At 47.4% G+C, this 22,311-nt stretch overlaps 1 protein-coding gene across 4 annotated transcripts; it reads right to left on the reverse strand.

Annotated features, from left to right (window-relative positions):
- Nucleotides 1-22: 22 nt before the first annotated feature.
- HIPK1 (homeodomain interacting protein kinase 1) lies at nucleotides 23-21,995 on the reverse strand. 4 transcript variants are annotated; one of them, XM_048327926.1, is made up of 16 exons: nucleotides 21,859-21,995; nucleotides 19,825-20,902; nucleotides 14,231-14,354; nucleotides 12,137-12,256; nucleotides 11,299-11,385; nucleotides 10,276-10,460; nucleotides 9,826-9,988; nucleotides 9,235-9,457; nucleotides 8,259-8,380; nucleotides 6,536-6,670; nucleotides 3,910-4,049; nucleotides 3,574-3,756; nucleotides 2,847-3,062; nucleotides 2,337-2,575; nucleotides 1,846-1,982; nucleotides 23-912 (listed from the first exon to the last, which is right to left on the reverse strand). In XM_048327926.1, exons 2-16 carry the CDS (start codon nucleotides 20,898-20,900, stop codon nucleotides 427-429), a joined length of 3,636 nt encoding a protein of 1,211 aa, XP_048183883.1. In that variant the 5' UTR covers nucleotides 20,901-20,902; nucleotides 21,859-21,995; the 3' UTR covers nucleotides 23-426. The 4 variants fall into 4 exon arrangements, with proteins under 4 accessions (XP_048183883.1, XP_048183882.1, XP_048183885.1 ...); XM_048327925.1 differs by having other exon boundaries at nucleotides 3,910-4,052; XM_048327928.1 differs by lacking the exon at nucleotides 6,536-6,670.
- Nucleotides 21,996-22,311: the final 316 nt, after the last annotated feature.

Genomic DNA, 22,311 nt, shown 5'->3' on the forward strand with positions numbered 1-22,311 from the left:
ACGTAATGAGATAAACATGCACTACATTTTTAGTGGCAATGTGTATTTGTGCAAGCTGCTAAAATAGAATCTGCAAATCTTTTTAAGTTACACAAGTTAAAAAAGACATCAGGATCTGTCGTCCAAGACACTGATTTGACACCCCTTTTGATTAGCACAACAGAACAATTTTAAATAAATGTGACCATGAATTTTTTAAAAGCATCTATAAAAAGTAAGTAAAATTTTAAAACTTAATTAGTGACCCTCGTACTGGTAACAAAGCATGCTGCTCAGTTAGAGACTGAACTCACCAGAGACATTTGGGAACAACATACAACCAGATCAGGGAGAAACATGAACCAGGCAGTCATTCCCAGGCAAAGGTTCACCTGAAATCCTTCTCCAACCTCTCCGGCCCATCGCAGGACAGTGCTTTACTGGGAACTACAAGTAGGAGTACTGGTTGATCTTGGTGGGGCTCAGCGGGTATCCAGTGTAAATAGCAGATCCTCTGGAAGCACCAATATAGGACTGGGGAGCGAACTGGTGTTGGTACTGGGCGGGGGGGACGTTGGCAGACGTCAGCAGGCTGGGCCCCACGCTGACAGGGACCTGGTGCACCAGGGTGCTGGGGTGGGCAGCGTAGGTGGTGTGGCGCGACGAGCCCTGAGGGGAGAACAGGTGGGCGATGGAGGTGGTGGAGCCCAGCGTGGCCGCAGTGGTGGGGGCATAAGTGTACATGTGGGGCTGGCTGGACAGGTGGGCACTGGCCGTGGCTGCTGCCAGGTGGGGATGCACTGGGCTGCTGTGCTGGAACGTGTAGGGAGCCTGAGAAATCGTTGACGTGAGGGGGGCCACGTAAGCTTGCTGCCGGCGTGGGACAGCGTTTCCACTTCTCTCCTGGGAGGCCAGCACTGTGGTTTGCTGGTTCTGCAGGGGAAGGAGTAAATGAGGTCAGTGGTCACGCTCAGGTGAGCATGGGGCAGCCAGAGCCCCCCGACTGACACCTCCATCCCACCTGACACACGTGCAGACCCTCCCTCGTGACGCCCTCCCGCAGATCTGAGAAGGGTGACTGCAGTTCCATGGGGACAAAGGTTACACTTGCTCTCCACAGTGGGGTCAAACTGCCACTCCTGGGGGACCACAGCTGGACAAGCACAGGCAGGTCCTAGATCTGACCCAGCCCCAGAACTCCTCACACATCTACTCCTCTGCACCTTGGCAGGGTGGCAGCTTGGGGGGGCTGCCCCATTTTAGCACAAAAAAACCTGTCTGGTGCCCATGCCAGAAGGGAACTGCACGGGTAACACTCCCTCTCCTCTGAGAGGCTGCTGCAATGTGACCCAGAGATCAAGAGTCCTGACACAAAATGAAGTGAAACCAAACTTTGAATTGAAATATTCAAAGACGTCGGGTGCTAACTGCTAGTGTGAAAGTCCAGTCTTAATCTCCTGGTTGGACTTCTGTGAGATCTAAAGAAAGGTAAAGAACTAAAGAATTTCTTCATACTGTGCCTCTAATTCAACAGCTGGATCTTGGTGTCACCCTCCCACCTGAGTGGCAAGAAGGACCTGCCGTAAGACAGGTGTGACAAGGAGCACAAAGAGAGACTACGGACATAACCACACCTCCTTCTCCTGCTCTCTGGTACAGGAACAAATCCTTTGCCTTGAGAAACTTCCCCTGTACTCCCCACAGAGTCTGTCCTACCCTGCACGACCCCAGGACAGAATCAGCTCCAAAGAATTAGCACTTGCAGCTATTGATCCTCTTGCAACCCAGCCCTTCTTCTCCCTGCCTTACACATTTCTAAAGCAGTTCTAAAGCATCCCCAAGGCCAGCAGAAGCAGGCAGACTCACCTGGCTGAGGTTGAGGGGCTGCACGCCGTTGGTGACCACGCGGTGGGAGCGGTATCCCGTGGGTGTGATGCAGCATCCTGACGACTGCCCGCTCACTGAGGCCACTGGCTTGGTCTTACTGGTGCTGCTCAGGATGCCTGGAAGATGTCACAAGCTTAGTCCACTCCTCCCCTTCCCACGCTGGTGGTAACCAGCTCTGGGCACTGAACTGACTGTTTCTGTCACAGAGACTTTGCTTTCATTACGATTTCAAATGTGACTAAGAAACCATCAGGAATGTTGACAGATCTTTCTAAATGCAGCCAAACGTGAATGAAAGGTAAATCTATCCAGGACTATGAAAACAGACCAAGGCTTTCAGAACAGCAGCTGTGAAACCTAAAGCTGAGAAAGACCCAATGTGGAAAGTCCAAAACTGTGAGGATGAATGTGTCAGGGACAGGAGAGCACCTGAGCCTTGGCAAAGCCCCTGAGCACCCTGAGATACCCACCTGAAGCCTGGGTGGCCACAATGCAGTCATTGAGCTGCGTTTTCAGGGGCGGCACGATGATGGTCCGGGAGCTGGAGCTGTCAGCAGCGGCTCTGCTGGGCAGCTCCAGGGCCCCCCCAGTGCTCCTGAGCGAGGACAGGGGGTCTGGGGCATAGGGGCTGCTCAGGGACGAGTCAGAGTCAGGGGAGTCGTTAACAGTGACGTAGCTGATGACGTTGGATCTCTGCTTCATACCCAAACTGCAGGGAAAAAAAGACAAAATGCAAATGGAAAACATTCTAGCTTTGCCCACCAGGTTACAGATCTCCCTCTGGGATCTCACACCCTCCCTCCTTGTCAAATTAAATTCGGATTAACTACAGGCACAACGACACGGAGATGTGATGGAGAATATTCTGTCTTCTGCAGCTCTTCTGAGCCTGCCCAGGGCTCACACATTGTGTTCCCCACTCTCCCTGATGCCTGAGCTGAGCCCAGCACAGCCCAGCACCGGTTAAATGAACATCCCACCTGGCAGGTTTGTATTTGCTGTCCTCTTCTTCATCAGTGTCGCTGCGGATGGTGATGACACTGACAGGGGGGCTTGGAGTGTCAGGGATCACGATGGGCTGGTGCTGCTCCTGCACGGGGACGAGCACGTTGGAGGAGGAGGAGGTGGAGCGCAGGGGGCTGCTCCCAATCAGAGAGTACACTTGGGTGGGCACAGGCTCTAGAGATGAGCTGGGCCTGCAGGAAAAGCACAGCAGGATTCAGCTCCAGGTCAGAGGCTGGGACAAACAGCATTAGGAACATACAAGCAGCAGCATCTTCAAGTACATAAACAGAACCTCAGTGCAGACACTCAAACAGCAAAGTGCCACAAACACAGCCAAAGGCACTCAGGGTTGCTCTGAAGGGGACTGATCCACCTGAACACTGCCAGAAACCTGCCACACCTTGTCCTGTCACTTGCATTGCTATGGCACCAACACCCCATGAGTGTAAAACCCCTCAGTAAGGACAGCAAAGCACTTGATCAATCATGTCCCTGCACTCACTGCAATTAATATAATTTAAATCAGTGACTACAGCACGAAGGCTTTTTCCAGGACATCTTGAAATGCAATTGTAGCACAATAAAGTTACACTCTCAATGCCTCTGTGATCAGAAGACACATTTTTCTCACCATAAAGGCAACCTCCACAAACAAACTCATGGCTTTTCTAGGACTGGGAAAGGAAGCAATGGAATCCTTACTTGGCTGTGCTCGGTGCTGGCTGCTTGTTCTTCTTTGCTGGCACATTGCTGCTCTGCTGCTGCCTCACAACATGAGCAACCCCAACATTCAGAGGCTGTGCTGTGGCCAGTGTCACGTGGTTGGTCAGCAGAGATGGCTGTTGCATGAGAGTGCTGTACTGATTTCCATGGGAATGTGCATTCCTGGAGCAGAGAAAACACAAGAGACCCAAATCCCATGACTACACTGCAGGAACCATGAGCTGCACCGAGCCCCGGAGGGGAAGGGAGACATTCTGGGCACGGTGATGGATGAATTCCCACTTGGCAGGGAGCTGGAGCCCCTGCAATCCCTACCTCCAGTCGGCCAACTGCTGGCTGCTGCCGATGGTCTCTGGGATCACGGCCGCCGGCTGAACAGAGTTGTGCAAAGCAACCCCTGGGAGCTGCTGCCAGGTGGAAGGGAGCAGGATCTGCTGGGTTCCCCCCGGCCAGGCCTGCTGCAAAACAACAAACACAAGACACGAGGCTCACTAGGCTTCAGTTCCTGCAGGGGCAGGCAGAGATTTGTCCAAGCAATAAATGCACTGGGGTGGATTGTTAGCTTGCAGAGGTACAGCTCATCTTTGCACGTTTTCCCAAGAACAAGAAAACCAGAGGAATGAGCTTCCCCAACATTTTGCTGATCTCTTTTATCACTGCTGTCATCTGGAGAGAACAGTGTTTATATCATGCTGCACATGCAGCCAGGCATTGCACTGCCAGGTGCAGCAGCAGTGCTCAGGACTCTTTCTGAACATAAACTTACACCGCTGTTCTGCTGAAAGGTCCCAAAATATTAAACCAATTTGGTCCTTTCTGCTTTTCTGCCTTGCAGGGCTCACACTGAGAGAGCTGAGATTGTGGTATTATTGTGGAAATTCACCCACCTCAACTGAAGCATTTAAGAATAGCCACACTGAGAGATAATTTATTTACATGAAGGCAGGTTCAATTCATTAATATTATCAATGTTCCTGTCCAAATAAATTTGACAGTGTAATATTTCCATGATTTTGATAATGTGGCTTTCTCTCTTGCAGCTTAAACTGCAAAATCGGCTGTTTTAAATTCAATGTTTCTGCAAGTAACAGATCCACTTAGTACAAATACCAGTTCCGAACAAGAAGCCTTCAAAGCAGAGAGCTGCTAAAACCTCTGCCAACATAAGCAGAATAATAATGATGATAATAATAATAACAACAACATTGAAAAAATAAAAAATAAAAAGAGAAATATGTTAAAAGTCACACCATGCGTCTTTCCAAAAGCCAACACCTGCACAAGACAAAGCAGAGAGTTTAATACAGCAAGATATAAATTCCCAATGAGAGGCAGAAATCGGGCCTTCCAAGCGATGAACTGTTTTGACAGAGGAAGGACAAAAATATGCAAAGCTGAGCAAATGGCTAATGCAAACTCAGGGGAAGCAGCAAGGGAGAAGTGTCGGAAGCACTAAAGGTGAGCAAATTCACGCCAAAGGCTCCCAGAATCCAAAGAGAACTAGTCAAGTCCTCCAGAGAAACTCAGAATGCAGGCTCAGAGTCTGGAGACAGCCGGCTCTGATCTCCACTGCTGTACAGGGGAGTTGAACCTCAAGTCCACTGCACACACACAGCAGAATAGAATTTGCCTGTTGAATCAAAGCCCAAATACACTTTGGAAAACATCACTAACAACTCACTTGTGTCCCAAGCTCTGCTACAGCCACCCCTTGCTGTTTTTGGAGCCCAGATTGCGGCCTTTCAGCAATCAAAATCCAACAGGAGGAAAGAAGAAGCACCCCTGGGTCTGTTTAGCTCAGAGCTGTGACCAGGAGAACCCTACTCTCCTGCCTTCCCATCCTCAGAACCAGGGAGCAGCTCACTTGGTTCACAAGAACTCAAATGAGTGGGTTTAAATTTCAGGACAGGTATGACTTGAGCAAATTCCACTTCAGCAGAGGCCTCCCTCTCGGAAGAAAATGACATTCAAACTACCACTTTAAAGCCACAAGAAACAACATGGTTCACACAATGGAATGTGCTTTGAAGGACATGTGAGGATACCAGCACTTCAGTGCACTGCACTGTTTTCATAAGCTTCACTGATCTGATTCTGGAGTTTTACAATGACTTCTTTGTGGCACTTACAAAGTTGTTCTGATGCAGGTGCCAGAATACAGAAGAGGACAATTTTGAAAACATACACTTAAAGGTGTGTTCGTTCTCTTCCCCCATTCTTTTTTAGAATTGTTCCAAATGACCTAAAAGCTACCTATTGCCATTTTGGATACTAGAGCTCACCTTTAATTTCAACCAAGGAATAAATATCAACTGAAAGTATCTGTGAAGAACAGAATCTTTATCTGGATGAAGCAAGCTACGTGCGATTGGCTATAAATAACAAAAGGCCAGAAAATTATTGTCAATGTTCAACAGAGGTTAAGAGAAATCAACTGCTAAAGCAATACATTAAAGAATTTGCTGTCATTAGAGATTTTAGCCTGTGTTTAGTGATCTGAAACATTTCTCCATACAAAGCAGCTTTACACGTGTTGGAAAAAAAAATATGGAGCTAACTTGCCAAGTAGGTCAAATTCTGGCCATCCAGGTACCTGTAGCAGAGTCAAGCTAAAGACTGATTCCTTTGTATTCCACAATCAAAAGGCAAAGATAGGAGAGTAAGCGAAGAACAAGAACGATTACAACTCTTCTAGGGTCTATTTTAGAAGAGCTTTCAATACTAGGCTAGCAAAGGGAATAGTCAATGGATCTGGATTCTTTACAGAGCCACACTAAACGTCAGAGTCAGACAGTGCTTCAGCAATGTTGGGGAGGAAAACAACAAGACATTAAGATGTAGCAAGAACACAGCCACAAGATGGCACATGCTTCCATGCCCTCTGCAAGTCTAAGTTAAAACAAAAACTCAGTTAGTGAACACAATCAAGGGAGGCAATTACCAGTACTGCAGCCGTCTGTTCGACCAGCGCCGGCCGGCCGGCTGCGCAGTTCAGGGTAAAGGGCACCGCATACTGCGGCGTGATGGTGGCTACTTGAGGATGAAGAGTTGCTACCATTAGTGGTGTACAGCTTCCCTGAAATGTAGATCAGGCAGTGAGTGAAACACACGAGCTGAGGCAGGTAAGTGCAGGTCAGTGCGTTGGGCAGCAGGGCCAGGCGAGGGGCACCGCGCTGGCGCTCTGCAGCGCGGGAGGGAAGGGATGCACCGACACCAACACCAACACCCAGACCCTGCAGCTCCTCCACAGGCACTTACACGGCCCTGAGGAGAGCACGAGGAGCTGGGAATCTGGGAACCACATGCCCAGTGACACAGTTCAAAAGTCAAAATGAGTTGGGGAAAAATTTGGGGACGGGACCTCTCCAATGAGACAGTTCGAAAGTCAAAATGAGCTGGGGAAAAATTTGGGGATGGGATCTCTCTGATGACACAGCTCAGAAGCCAAGGTGAGTTCAGCTACTGGCACTTTACTGGATCCCAGAGGGCAAGTGACAGCCACACTGCACTAGCCATGGCACAGACTGCACCCTGGGCAGCTCCCTGCACTTGCTGTCAGACCTTCGAATCCACACACGGAACTCTTGAGAAAAGGTAAACTATGGGATTTCATGGAATGCACAGCAGGTCTTTTGTGTCATGAAAGAGCAAAGTTATCTGTGATGAAACCACCCAGACACGTATTAGTCCCTCAAATGTCTAATTCAAATCAGATTGTTGTTGTACAATTTGCACTCTTGGATTCAGGTGGGCCTTCAAGTGGATTCTGCTTTCTGGATGCTGTGACCTGTATCCTTAATGCTAAAGAAACCAGCAATCACAGAATGCCACCAAAATATTTGGACTGAACAAACTAAAAATTACTCCTCTGCAAGAAGGTCACTAAGCGCAATATACTGCCTGGAGGGTAAAACTAACAGAGTATGTGTTAATGCCAGCAGAAATGAAAACTATGCAAATAAATAAAAATGCACTTAATTATAAAGGCAACTACAAATTTTCAGTGAATAGAACTTGTGAATCACTGGGCACTTATTGTATATTAAAGGATTACTTTTAGGAAATCAAAACGGTTTTAATTTATGACACATTACAATATTTAAAACAGCATTTTTAGAATGATTTGTGAATTTTGGTATTGCATGTTGCTTAAACTGCAAACTGCAGAAATAGATATGTCATTGCTACACATTAATTCACACTAAGAATGTAACTAGCTGAGAAGGATTCAGAAATAATTGTGTTGATTTAAAGATGAAATTTTAGCATGAGTAATCTATGTCGTCACCTCTGTTTACTGGGATCTCACTTCTCACAGCAATGATTTCTCCTGCCACGTTTTTAAAGTGTAGGCAAAAATGACCAGCACTGCCTGTAAGGCAGTGTCCATGCCTGAAAAAATACAGCCTGTTTTTAGCAGCTGAAAAACACATAATTATTCCCATTATTAAATCAAACTCCTAAAATCAGGGAGGTACAGGACATAAAATAGCTCAGACTTGAAATATTCCAGAAAAACAAAACAAAACAAGAAAACACTGTCTTAGAAGCGACCTGCATTTAACCTTTCCGAGTGTCCTGAGAACCCCCTGTGCTCAGGCAGGTTCTCCTGCATGGTGGAATTGCAGTTGAGCCTATGGGGGGGTTTGGGGCGGTTTTTTTACCTGTGTGAGAACTCCAGACTGGATCTGCAGTGGCTGTGCTGCAGGTGCTTGTGGCACAATTGGGACAGCATTTTCCATCCTGACTGGGAACCCAGAATGCTTTGTAGTTGCCTGAAGTCCAGCTGTGGAGGACAAGACACATCACTAAGCTGCTTTATTTTTCTTTCTTTCATTTGTTTCCAAAAGTCAAATTCCTACCAGGTAAGGGCAGAGGATAGAGTCAGATTAAGGGATAGAAAAGCTTTGACAGAATCCCAGTAAAACACCAGCTGAAGTAAATACTTCTGCATCCTGGGATCCTGAAGAGCCATGACAACAGCCAGCCCTCACCAGCTCAGCTCTGGGGAGTCTGGTTTGCAGAAACCAGACACCTAATCCAAGCTGCTTGAGACAAGTTCAGAGTTCAAGCCTTACACTGTCAGTTCCCATATCACAAATAACCCTCCAGACTAAGACAATCCAGCTATCAGCATAACTGCAGAACCCTGAGGATGAACAGAGGCACGAACAGAGCTCAGCCTGTGCTAAGATCACTGACCCACAACCTGTGACAATCTGCTGGTAGCAAAAACTTGCATCAGGGCTGTGAACTGAGGCTCAAACGCCAGATATTTCTCTTGAGATAACAAACACAGCAAGACACTGATTTTCAGGCAGGTCTGGCTCCTCTGTTCCCTGCTTTCTGTGGAATGCTGCTGTGTTCAGTTTGGGGGGAAAAACTGGTTGAGCAAGCAGCTGGAGCCTGCAACCCAGGCAGGCAAGATCCTGTCACCTGTTCCAGCACGACCTGGAAGAGGATCAAGCTGTCTGCACATGTCTGACCTGGTTCTGCACTTACATCTGATGCAAGAGCCCCGTGTGACACCCACAGAGAGCTCTTCTCAAGTCAGGGTTTTTTTCAGTTTAGTGCAAATCACAACTTCTCCTGCCTTAACTGACTGAAACCACAGGATCCCACAAAGGGTTCTCCGCTTACTTTGAAAAGCAGGGGGACAAACAATGAAGGTTTGCTGGAAGGGGTCTGTCTGTGTGCAGATCTGGGTGGTTCCAGGCTGCAAGGAAACGCTCTGCTGAGCCACTCCTGCCACTGGGGCTGCAGAGGATGGGTACAGGGCAGACTGGTAGTTGAGGAGGGAGACGTCCGAGTTGGCCAGGGAAAGGGTAGCAGCAGCAGTGGAATTGGAAGCCAACACACTGGCCTAGGAAAATAAAACAAACAAAAAATTATTTATCTCTTGTAATCTTATCTCTCTTTGTTATAAAACAAACAGCAGGAACCATCAATATTAAACTAGGAGGAAAACACCTGGAAAATGTTTGAGGTAAAAGGCTTAAGACAACACAGAACAAAAAAACATGAATTGCACCAACTTTACTTAATGTTGCTGAACCGACAGACAAATTTTCAATACATGAAGTAAACAGGCTCCTTGGCCTGAGTTTTGGAAAATTAGGCTTTGAGACAAGACTACAAATTTTGGAGAGTAGTTTAAATTTTGGCCTGAAGGCACCCAATTAGCCTACTCTGTGTCTTTGATCAGGACAAAATAGGTGAAAGATGCTATACCTGGTTGTGTACTGTGTTGAGCTGGTTGTTAAAGCTCATTGTCAGGTTTGTGCTTGTGTTAGGAGCAACGTGAGTGGTGAAAGGGCTCTTGATCTGATTCACTGTATCATACATGTTCACTCTTCTCTTGCAGATCTCCATGTTCTGAAAGCAAGATTTCACACTGGAACAGAATGACAGAAGGAAAACATCAGATTTGTAAAAACAGGACAGAGATGTGACAGATTCCCAACTTCATGCACGTGCTTTAGGTTCAAGTTCTTTTAAACCAACAAAGAATGTCCTAAAACATGAAAAGGAAGCTTATGAACACTCCATTCCTTACACATGCAATTGCTATTTTCAGATCAGCTAGGAACTGCAGAAAACAGCACTGACAGAAAGCTGGGAAGTGGTGTTCTGTGTTTCCAGTAAATCCTGAAACAAAACAACCCATCCAAGGGAGCTTACTGGTTACTGTGGGGGAAGTCCAGCAGATGTGTCATTGTAACAAACGAATGGTTCAAAGTCTTCAGTGGAGTAATTCTCTTATCTGCATCAATTGTCAACATTTTCTTCAACAAATCAATGTATTCCCTTCGGTCAGCCTTCTCTGCCAACATGTCTGTCCCTTCTAAGTCTGTAGACATATTCACCTGGAAAATCAAATGGGAGCAGTTCACATAAACATCAAATTAATTGCCTAACAATTCAATGACTTCACATCCCACAGAAATATTTATTAAGCATTTCTGTCTCTTAGCCAGACTCATTTCAGGTTTTACAGTGCTAACACACCACCTTCCCTTGCTCATTCTATGAGAGAAAGTCAAACTTGCACGTGGAATTTTCTTCTCAACAGGGAGTTGGTCTATTCAAAGGGATCAACCAGGCTTCATTCTCCACTCCCTGGCAAAATGCCCTCACATTTTGGGGGAATCTATAAGGGGCTGGCAAGTCAGAATGATTCCACCTTCTCTGCACAGATGTAGCCTGATGCTAACAGCTACAAAAGCAATAGAAAATTGATATTTAAAATTTAAGGCCTCATGATATTAAAACCACTCAGATATTCCTTCATTTTACCTCTAAAGAGAGAATGAAAATAAGAATTATCTGTAGTTCTTGTCAATATTTCTGAAGACTAACAAGAAGTTTAATCCTACAAACACATTTGAAGGGGCTCAGCTCTCCTACTGCTCCACTATACTGAGAACAGGCTGGGTACACTCCTGTCTAGCACACTGAGGCCTAAGAAAACACAAAACATTTCAAACAGGTTCATAATTAACATTTTGACTGTGTTTAATCCACTGATTTCTGATGCAAATTAGCACCATGGTAAACCTACATCAGTGCTCTGAACTGCCAGTGGAAGAGGACTGACTGCTCCAGCACAGGAGCCTCATTTTTAGAGATCTCCCAAAAAATTAAAATTACTAAATTAAGTGTGAAAAACTAATGAGTTATCTGTGTCCCAAGATCCCCACACACCTGCGCCATATCATCCAAACAGTTGAATATATATTTCCGAGCTTCTTTTGATTTTATTCCTGTTTCCAACTCATGTTCTTCTGGAGTCTATAGAAGAAAACATTCATATAAATGGAGATACTGCATATTGATAAGGAAAAAGCAACAAGAAATTGCTGAGGCAAATGATCATTTGCTGCTTTCAGACACACCACAGACCAGCAGGTCAAACCCAAACAGCCCTGGGATCCCATTTCCTCAGCTGGAAAGATCATTCATTGAAAGTTGAATTAACAACAGGATGACTTCATTTCAAGGCTTCCTTAGGTAGTGCATTAGCCAAAAGAACTGAAGGTTTCTGATTTAGGAAGAGAAGAGGCTATAAATATTCAAAATCCCTCTTCCACAAAGAAGAAAGGCAAAATTCCCTTCTTTTTGCTGCTCAGCTTTCAAGGCAAATCAGGCCTAAATCCCATTCTTTCCTGTCCTCTGCCAACCCATAACCAGATGCCTGTTAAACTAATGAAACCATCATGAAATACTCTGTATTTTACTGGTTGTATTGTCAGGAGATGACAACAAGATGACACACTTCCCTGAGAATGAGCAGCCCATAATAAGCACCCATTATCTCAATGACTGAACACCCACTCTTTGCTGGTGCTATCATGCACAGCTGCTATTGTTAGAGCAGCACCAGGAGCTCTGCACAGCTCCTGCAATCACAGACCCCAAATCAGCCACGTTTCAAAGCCAATCCTCACTCACGATGTTTTCACAGCACACCAAAACTGGGTGGGAATTTCTATCGAGTCCTCAATGAACAAAAGGGAATAGGAGATGGAAGAGACAGACAAACCTTGAGCCTCCACAGTGGGTATCCCAAATTTGGATCTCTGTTAAAAAACCTGCTTGTTTTCGTTCCTGCACTGAGAAGATACTCCGCTGGAAGGCCTTGAGTTTGTGAAATATAACGAATCTAGGAAAGAAAATTACAAGAGTGAGCACTCCCAATATAAAGAATTCATAGCTAATGAGGTAATTAACAGCCAGGTTTGTTCACAGCTAATAGGAAATTACCTGTAAAGAAAGAATGCCCAGATATGTAAATCTGCAAAATGAAAGGGACCATCTCAAGTATTTATAAAGCCACTTTTGCAATCACGCAAAAATCTTGGTTTTTAAATACATTTCTCTTATTTTAAGGAAATTTGGTTTTTGCTAAAGTATATGTAAGCAGACTGTAGGTTTCTAAGACAATGAGCAGTGTAAGAATTACACATTTTGAGGGAAAAATACCACTGAATTTAACACGTACATATATATAATTAAAGGCATAATTATCCAAGCAACATTGCTGTGCTTGCCTACACAGTACTCTAGGCACACAATTTCAGAATAATGTCGTGGCAAAGCTCTCACTGACCAAGAAACCAAGACCAAATATCCTCAAACACATTTAGTATACTTATTTTTACATGTAAAAAATATGGCTCAGAAATTTGGAAGATGCACCTGAATCCTTGTGATGGTATTGATAAGACACTGGTGAAGAGAGAACAAATAAAAAGGTATGCTCAAAAGGAAAGAAAATAGCAAATTTATTAAAAACTCTACAGTATTAAGGTAACTACACCTTGATCAAACCATCAATTACAGGTCCTTTAGCATTCCTTATTTGCCAAACTCCTGCTATGCCACTGTGCCAAAACAGGGCACTGTCACAGCTTATGATTACATGAATTTATGGGCTCACTTTTCAATTAAGCCAAGGTGGATCTAAGTGTCTGCAGGTGAATATTTCTTGTATCTACACAGTAGTTCAGGTCACACTTCTGTTTTTACGAGACATAACTCTTGCTTTACAGCCAAAGGGTTTTTAAAAAAATAGCTGTAAATCCCATCCCAGTCCATGAACTCATTCCGGGAGAGGTCCTCTCACAAGTTCCACCCCAGCTTTCACTTGCTGCTGCAGAATCTCAGAAAACATGAAAGCCAAGTCATCCCCAGTCTTCAAGGGAAATTCAGACATCAAAATCAACCCCATGAAGTCACACCTCACGCAGGCCTGCAAAATCCTGTCATTAAGCAATGGAAAAAGCAGCTCCTCCCCGGCCACCTACATGAGCAGATAAGGTTCTCAGAATTACACAAAACTCAGTGCACAAGGAAACCACCAGGCCCTACCTCAGCTACTTTCTAACTCATTCTGCTCATTAAGGCACCACTGTGTTTCCTTTGGAAATTTACAGTGCTGGGAAGACACATGACAAGGAAGTTTTCAAACTTAGTAAGTTTTCATGTATTTTATCACATAAGGAAAACCATACCAAGCACTGTAACAAGATCCCACCACAAAAACCCCAGTGGAAAAGCTACTCTGAAAAAAAACCTCTCTCATAGACTTTTTGTCCTTTTATAGGCACTGACGAGGCCAGGTAATAATGCCAAGTATCCTCAGAAAGGACTAATTAGATCAAGATGCCTCTCAGAGTCTTGCCCTTGGATTCCAAAGACAGCTTGAGGCTCACACTTTGCATAAAAACTGAGGGTTGCTGTAGGTATTAACAGGGCAGGAATGATAGGCTTGCTGTGTCCCCACATGGAAAAACTGCCCTCATGGTGAAATTACAGAGGGTGTTCCACGTCAGGACACACACACCTCACTTCTGCTTTGGCAGGAAGGTGTTTCAACATTTTGGGTTTGGAAACCAGGGCTTAAATGCAAATTGGCCCCTTTTTTGGACAGGATACACTCAGCTCAAGTGAAAATACACACAACTCCGTGCTCCCTGCCCAGAGACAATGGGAATACCACAGAGAGAAAATGAGCTCAGACAACAGCAATGTGCACCAACAAAAGCTGATGCGGGACACAGGGGGTGCAGGAGGGGTTTGAACACAGACAATTGTGGTTTCATGTGAAAATCCCACATCCCCCACGTGCTCTCACCTGATCGTACTCAGATGCTCCTGGATACAGAGGCCAGCCCAGAAACAGCTCAGCTATGACACAGCCCAGTGACCACATGTCAATGGCTTCACAGAATGGCAAACCCAGGATGATCTCAGGAGCTCTGGTAAGGGAAAAAGAAAGAAAAAGCCAAAGTCAAATCTTTTACTCTGAAAGCTGCATTTCTTCCTTATAAACCACTCTGCATAAAGCCCCTCCACGCTCAAGTAAACCTGTGTGAATATGAATTATTCACTTTAAAGCAGAAGTTGTTTCCTGGGGTGGCATAATGGACCCCAACCTTTTTATCACTTATTGGATTCTTTTATTGCCACGGTGCCCCCCAGCTCCTAGGAAGCCTTTAAATGACAGTTGCATGAAGTTACTCCTCGAGTAATCAGTTTAATTACACTTGACAGCATGTGAGGTGTCCCTGAGACAGCACACAGCACCACAGAATTATCAATGCTGGGAGAGACCTTCAAGACCATCTAGCCCAGCCAATCCTAACAGAATTGGGAAGAAAAGCTCTGGCAAACAGAGACTTCTCTAGGAGAAGGTCTTGAGACCGTGGGTAAGCAGCTGCAGGAGGCTGCCTGCTTCATGTGGGAAAGAAGAGCACCTGCAGAGCCAGGAAAAGGAGCTCCTCAGAGAGCTGCTGGGTTTCTATCAGCAGGTTTCATGCAGGGTTTGCTCAGAGAGTTTCGAGTTTAAAATGGATGCAGAGAGCCCAGCTGGAGGTTGTGTTTCAGGTTTCTGTGCACTCAACCACACCTAATGCAAAATGTACCTGTCTGGCCCAGCCTTCATGGGGAGGTGATAAAAAAAACTCAACTCCAAGCAGGGTTGGCTTCTCTAACAGGTTGGAATTTCAGGGAGATTTCTGTCTGGAGCTGACTCATAACACAGAAGGATGTTTTAGTACAGCTCTTCACCTACACAGAGTTCTGAAACAAACTGAGGCTGTTCTGGCAGGAGAAATTCTGGTCCTACATTTGCATAGAGCACAAAACCCCAGGTGCTGCAAACCCCAAGTGAGCGGGTGAGCTGGTGTGGGAATTTACTCTGGAAAGTACAGGAAATATGAAAGCCTTGACCTTCATCATGCATAACTAACACGAGAGCAAAGGAAGACAGAAAAGCTCTAAACTCCAGGCTATTCATTTCCTGGTCATGCCCCAGGGCTCGTGTGGCATTTCTGGTGTTACACTGTGGACACTTCAGTTGTTAAAAACGCCTCTGAAACCAGTTCTGATCCCTCTACAGAATTCTAAAAACCAGGGCTTGCATAACGTACAGGTGTCAGTAAATTTGACACTCACCCCCCTCGACTGCTCAACCTCCCAACTGTTTGTTCATGGCAAGAAGTGACTCCCCAGTTAATCACCCTTTGTGCCTCGGTGACACAGATACACCTGTTGTTTTAGGTGTCTACACAGGTGTCTCCAAAACAAAGGCACTCAGCCCAGCTGCTCAGGCACAAGGCACCTGAGAAAGGACAAGATCAGAGAAGGACAGGTTGGACTGAGCTTGGAGCAACCTGGCATAGTGGAAGGTGTCCCTGCCCATGGCAGGGGTGGGATGAGATGACCTTTAAGCCCCCTTCCAATCCAAACTAGCCTGGGATTCTATAATAAAGATAAATTGCTGAACCAGCTGCCTGTTGCAGTGAGGTTGCATTTATTCTCTATTATCCAGATTCTGTTATGTCTGAGCCCCAAAAACCAGAGCCACGATACACCTTCAGTAATCAGAATAACAGATTACTCAAGCTAAGACATAATGACACTCTCTACTCAACACTGATCTCTTTCTACCTTCTCATTTGGCTGTTCCTGGCAGTTGTTGACTTTGAAAACGTTTCTCACATGTGAAAATATAAAATGATTATGCAAACACGAGCAGAAGCTGATATTTGAATGCTCAGTGTCCCGCTAAACATTTATATTTTACGGAAATATGCTAGAATAGATACAACTTTCTACAGGCTAAGAGGTGCAAACCAAAGGAATCTCTTTCCTCACAAGCAGAAAAAATACAATTCATACAATCACACAGGATTTTCAGAGCCCCCCTTGCCATTATTCTATGAGACATCATCAACAAACTGTACTGCCCCTCTTGACTGTCCCGATGCAGGAATTTCCAATTCAGAAAGGACCCAGACCTGTCATATAAGGAATGCTGCATGCATTTGGACTGGCAAACAAACTAAAATATAGACAGCTTGTGGAATATGCAGAGCATGCTAATCCTTCAAAAGTGTGTTAAAAAAACCCCACCAATTCTAATGGAAACAGAGATTTGTGGCAGTTTGTTGGTCTTTAACTCCACCATGGAATAGACTTACGTATTCCTAAATCTCAGTACCATCATGATAGCACGTTGAAGTCTTGTATTTTATTCCCTGCAACTAAGTAAATGAACTTCTCATGAGCCACCTGATTTCATTCTGATTGCAGGACAGGGCTGGGAAATCACAATTTGTCTCATCTCCTTTTACACCACTGCAATTAGCAGCCTTATGAGATGTGAGCTGAACCAGGACAGCAGGCAGAGGTCACTTCCATAGCTGCTCTGTCGGAGATTAAAGTGATTTTACCATCTTAAGCTCTTTGAAATAAAATCAACAACACTCTTTGCACAGATGCTTGCCAAGCACTGCCTCCCAAAGCTGACAAATACACTCAGGCACTCTCAGAAGAGAAAGGATTCACAGCAGCCACAGAAAACTCCAAGACTCCCTCCCAGCATTTCCAAACACCCCATGTTTACACCTGTGCCTTGGGAGGCTGGGAACACAAAGCCTGTGCAAGTGCAGCAATGCAGGGAACAGCAGGGCCACCACAGAGCTGGATTAGCAGAGTTAGACTTGGCAGCAGGCACTGCTGCTCCCCAGGCCAGGATGGCTGGGACAGAAGTAGGTCACGGAGCCCAAAGCAGAGGTGAGAAATGGATACTCCTGAACTCTGCAGCTCCCCCAACGCTCAGGGCCACCTTCTCATGGCCCAAATTGTCCAGTCCTACAGTCTGTGCTCTACACTGGCCCACAGGCAGCACCAGGAGGCAGGGAGCTGAGAAAAACCCCCAGGATGGCTGTACTCACATATAACAGGACATGAGTTAACCCCACTCTGTACAGCAGGGAGATCAGTATTCCAGGGATTTTTTTATTTCTGCAAGCTGTTTCCTTCCATTCATCCTCCCCAAGAACAAAAGCAACCTCACCTGAGGAATTCCTGCAAAAACATCCTAGAACTGCCACAGAAACTGTTCACTGCAAAGAGCTGACCTACTCCTACTCCATGCTGAGCTTCAGAGCCAAAGAATTCTTCACAGGCACTTCTACTCACTCTTTGAAGTGTGAGCAGTAGAACTGCCCCTCCTGAGTGGGGCCATGCAGCAGAGGCAGCAGCAGCAGTGTCTGTGGAAAAGGGATCCTGCCTCAGCCCTAACACACCTGTCCTGACAAACCCAGTGTGACATCCCAACGGGACAATGCTGCTGGAGCTGCACACAGAGCAAGGTGTCCACTGCCAGCAGGACAGCCAGACCCTGAGAAAGCAGGGCTGTTGGACAGGATGACCTCCAGCAGCACAGACTGCTTAATAAATTAATAAAGGAAGACTTTTTTTCCTCAAGGATACATAAATCAGAAAATCCATCTTACAGCACCCAAGTGTGGCTGGTTTAGAGGTCTCTACAGCAGACAGAGGTTAGTGTCAGTAACAGGGATTGAAAGCCAAAAAGTGAGCACAGAGAAGTTTATTTTTTATAGCTGACAGAGAACCCTATGAAGACTTGGTCTACACTGCTTCATTAAACACAGCATTGAAGAAATTTCCAACTTGGAACTCATCTGAACACTAATTTAATGTGAATATGGGTAAAGCAATCCAGTTCTCCCACAACAAGCTGGTTTCTGTGCCATCTCCGTAAATTCCTAGAGTATGGATTTTAGTAATCATCACCATTAGACTAATTACATATCACTAAATACTAGATTTCCACATCACAGCATTCTTCACTTCAGTCAAGCAGACAGTCCAACGCCACCTAATCCCAGGTTATTTGCCTTTCTGGCAGAGTCAGTCACCCCAGGGAGCTGGAAGGGGCTGGGAGTCCAGTGCCCCACACACAGACGGAGCAGAAATTTCCCTCCCTGCAGCCCCTGGAAGATACTTATCACCCCTCACTGCTTTTCCTCAGCTAAATCTGCTTTCTGAGATACCAGAAACTGGAGAGCACCATGGGCCTCCACAAATTGCTTTGCTGACACATGTGGCAAGTCAGATAGAGCAGAATCTTGACCAGTGGTCACCTCTTTCCATGCAACAACAACAAAATTGATGATGTATTTTAGAGAGTGAGCATTTTTACAGAGCTGTGGGGCACAGGGGACAACTGTACTACAAAAAAACCATAACAATCAATAGTTTAGAATTGGAAAGATTGGTGCCAACAAGCTGAGCAAAGATCATGAGCAACGGATTAAGTAAAGTCTGTATCACATGAAAGGAATGTCATGGAAAGCTGGTACTGGGTGTTAGAGTTAAAAAGAAAAACAACACAAAAACAAAGGGAGCAACAACACAGGGAGCATGAGGGATGAACAGAGCAAACCTACAATAAGCCAGGCTTTAAACTGAAGTGAGGAGCCAGGGAAGACATCAAACAGAGCAGAGACACAGGGTGGGGTGGAGCGTCTCAGTCCTGTCTGGTCCCAGCTGGAAGGACTAGATACTAGCTCTGAGTTTTGCGTCAAGTGAGCTCACATTCCACCCAAAGCAACCCTGACAATACAGCACAGACTCTTCACGGCCCTTTGAAGCCAGAAGTTCTTCCTGCATCCATTTATTGAAGTCTGCTGCTACTTAAATTCAAATACACCCTTAACAGAGCCAAGCTGGAGGAATAATTGAAAGAAACAGCACAGCTTGCTTTATGCACAGTTTCTGAGTTTCAACGTTTCTGCCCATAGTTTATTTTTAATTCTTAGGCAGGAGTAGGGTAGAAGACATCTCTACATATTGCTAAGGGAAGCAGAGATCTATCTCATCACTGCTCTAAGGGAGCTGCAGGTCTCACGAAAGCATGACTTAGCCAGGGTTGACACAGGAAGTCATGTGCTCCTGAAGGGAGTTCAGACAAAGATGAAGAATCAGAAGAAACAAAAGCAAATAGAAATTGGCATCCCTTTGACTCCTCTCCCTTCTAAATGTCCACGGTTAATGGACTGGTTTCAGATCATGGCAAACAACCCAAAATCCACTACTTAACACTACCACACTGCTTCTCCAGTTTGCCACTTCATACAGCGTCACAAGCCAGTGGACAGGGTAAAATCAACTTAGTGCACTCATCTGGGGGAAAAGGAAGGTGCTGGGCTGCAGATTAGGCCGCCCTTGCAACGCAGACATTCTATTTATTTACATCCAACTTTTAGAAGAAATCTCCAGGAAACATGCAGAGCTGATCACTTCCTGCTGCCTCTCAGCTGGGGTTAGACAGAAGAGCTCAGTGTCTGCAGAAGGAACCCCCAGCCCCCAGCAGGATCAGCCTGACCTGGTTTAGTGAGCAAGGTCAGTGCTTACCTGTAATACCGTGACTGCAGGTACGTGGAGCACACGGCCTTGGACACGTGGCTGGCTGACCCAAAGTCTATCACCTTCACTCTGTAGGGCTGGCGTGCAGGATCCACCAACATGATGTTCTCTGGCTTCAAATCAGCGTGGATCAGACCCAAGCTCTTCAGCTTCATCAAGGCAGTAGCCACTTGCTGCAGGATGGGCCGGATGTATTTCAGGGGCAACGGACTGAACTTGTTTTGCTTTAAGAAATCATATAAGTTCTGTTCCAGCATCTCAAAGACAAGGCATGTATGATTCTTGTGTTGAAAGCACTCGTAGGAGCGGACGAAGTTGTACTCATCGGCATTCTCACTGCTCAGGCGAGACAGGATGCTCACCTCGATCTGGCCCTGCCGGGCGTAGGAAGGGTGGTTCTTCAGGATTTTGATGGCTACAATCTCCTTCGTGCTACGTTTCCAACATTTCGCCACCTGCCCGAACGTCCCTCGTCCCAGGAATTCCAAGACCTCATAGCTGTTGGTCATAGAGCACAGGATCTCATGCTGGACCAGCTGATAATCCCCCTCCCCACTGGAGCTGCTGCTTTTCGTGGTGACCGTGGTGGTCGTGGCCGCAGCACCCACCGCAGGTCTGTTTTGCAGCATGAGAGGTGGATGTTCCTCAATGATCTGCACACTACCGTTGCTGTCAACCTCTTCACTTTTCCTTTTTAATCCACATTTTTGGTATGGTTCCAGCAAAGAAACGTTGCTCCTGTGGGTGAGGGTCTGGCTGCTCTGGAAGGACGCTGTGGCGCTGCTGCCGGTGCTGTCAGCCGCGGTGACCACGATGTGCTCGACGGAGGGAGCGGGGAGAAGGAGGTTCTGGTCGTAGGCAGGGATGCTGAAATTGGCTACCTGATGAGAGGAGCTGGCTTGCCCTTGAGCTGCTGGGAGGTTTTTGCTGTGGGTATAATACTTGTCACTACTGCTCTGTCCTGAAACATCCCAGACAGACGGCTCCACTTTCAGTTTCTTGGCACTGCAGAAGGCACTCGAGGATACTGACGGAGGGGAGAACACCTGCAGCTGTGAGGCCATACCTGGAAAGGGAGAGGAGAACTCATTAGGGGCAGCAGATTGCGATGGACAAGATCCTCTATCCGCACAAAAACCAGAAAGACAAGTGTTTTTCTGAGCACCATATGTTGCCCACCACTGAGGAAGGGAACCTCTGGAACTGCTGCTCCTAAGGGCATCACCAAGTGAGACTGTGCAGTGGGATTACTGCATTTGAGAAACACACAGCTCTTTATCCAGCTCTCTAAGGGCTAAAGGAATTCCAGGACACGACAGGAATCACAGAATCAATTCGGTTGGAAAAGACCTCTGAGATCATCGAGTCCAACCTTGTGACCAAACACCTCCCCTCACCCAGACCAGAGCACTCAGTGCCATGTCCAGTTGCTCAAACACCTTCAGCGACGGTGACTCCACCACCTCCCTGGGCAGCCCGTTCCAACGTCTAACCAGTGAAGAAATTCCTCCTATTGTCAAACCTAAACCTCCCCTGGTGCAACTTAACGCTGTGTGCTCTTGTCCCGTCGTTCGTTACCCGGGAGAGACGCCCGACCCCCACCTGGCTACACCCTCCTTTCAGGGAGTTGCAGAGAGTGATAAGGTCGCTCCCGAGCCGCCTTTTCTCCACGCTAAAAAAAACCCCCAGTACTGAAGAAAACAATACTGAGGATCGGGAGAGCGCAGGAAGTGGGAAGACCCTGCGAGAATTACGATCCCGTCCCCAAGCCTGTTTCCCAGGCACTGTAAAAACAGAGTCGGTGGGAAACCCAAGCCCGACAGGCCCAACCTCCCCCAGGGACAGCGCCCGCCGCGCGGCCCGGAACGCCGGGACCGGAGCCCGCCGGGCCGGGCCGTTACCGGGGCTCGGGCCCGGCCCCGCCGCCGCCCCGGGCCCTCCCCGGCCCAGCACAGCCCCAGCGCGGGGGAAGGGGCGGGCCCGGGCCTGCCCGCCCCGCCGGGCCCCGCCGCCCGCACTCACCGCCGGTGGGGGGTTATCAGCCGCGGGCCGGACCTGCCTGGGGGACACGCGGGGGTGCGGAGCCCCGCAGCGGGCTCATCATAGCCCCGCCACGGCCGCCGGCCCGGCCCGCTCGGCCCGCGCTCGCCGGGGGGAGCCCCCAGGCCGCTTCGCCGCCGCCGCCAGGCTCCGCCGCGCCCTCACGGCCCGGCCGGGCTCCCCCCGCCCCGTCCCGCCGCCGCCCCGGGCCCGAGCGCCCCCGGCCCCGCCGCGCTCCCGCCGCCGCTCCGGGCCCCGAGCGCTCGCACAGGCCCAGCCAGCCGAGCCCCGAGCGGGCGAGCGCGCACGTGACCGCGGGGCGGGGCCGGCCGCAGGAAGCGCCGGGGCCCGAGCGGGGCGGGGTGGGGCGGGGCGGGCCCGACGGGACCGAGCCGGGCCGGGCCGGGCTGTGGGTGGCAGAGCAGGGCCCGGGCT

This window comes from Corvus hawaiiensis, chromosome 24, assembly GCF_020740725.1.
Source record: "Corvus hawaiiensis isolate bCorHaw1 chromosome 24, bCorHaw1.pri.cur, whole genome shotgun sequence".
In the NCBI taxonomy this organism is placed as follows: domain Eukaryota; kingdom Metazoa; phylum Chordata; class Aves; order Passeriformes; family Corvidae; genus Corvus; species Corvus hawaiiensis.

Coding starts and splice junctions, on each gene's coding strand:
- HIPK1 (XM_048327925.1), bottom strand. CDS start 20,900: ATGGCCTCACAGCTGCAGGTGTTCTCCCCTCCGTCAGTATCCTCGAGT. Junction 3,063..3,573: donor CCAGCACCGAGCACAGCCAA/GTAAGGATTCCA, acceptor CTTTTCCTGCAG/GCCCAGCTCATCTCTAGAGC. Junction 2,576..2,846: donor AGCAAATACAAACCTGCCAG/GTGGGATGTTCA, acceptor TTTTCCCTGCAG/TTTGGGTATGAAGCAGAGAT.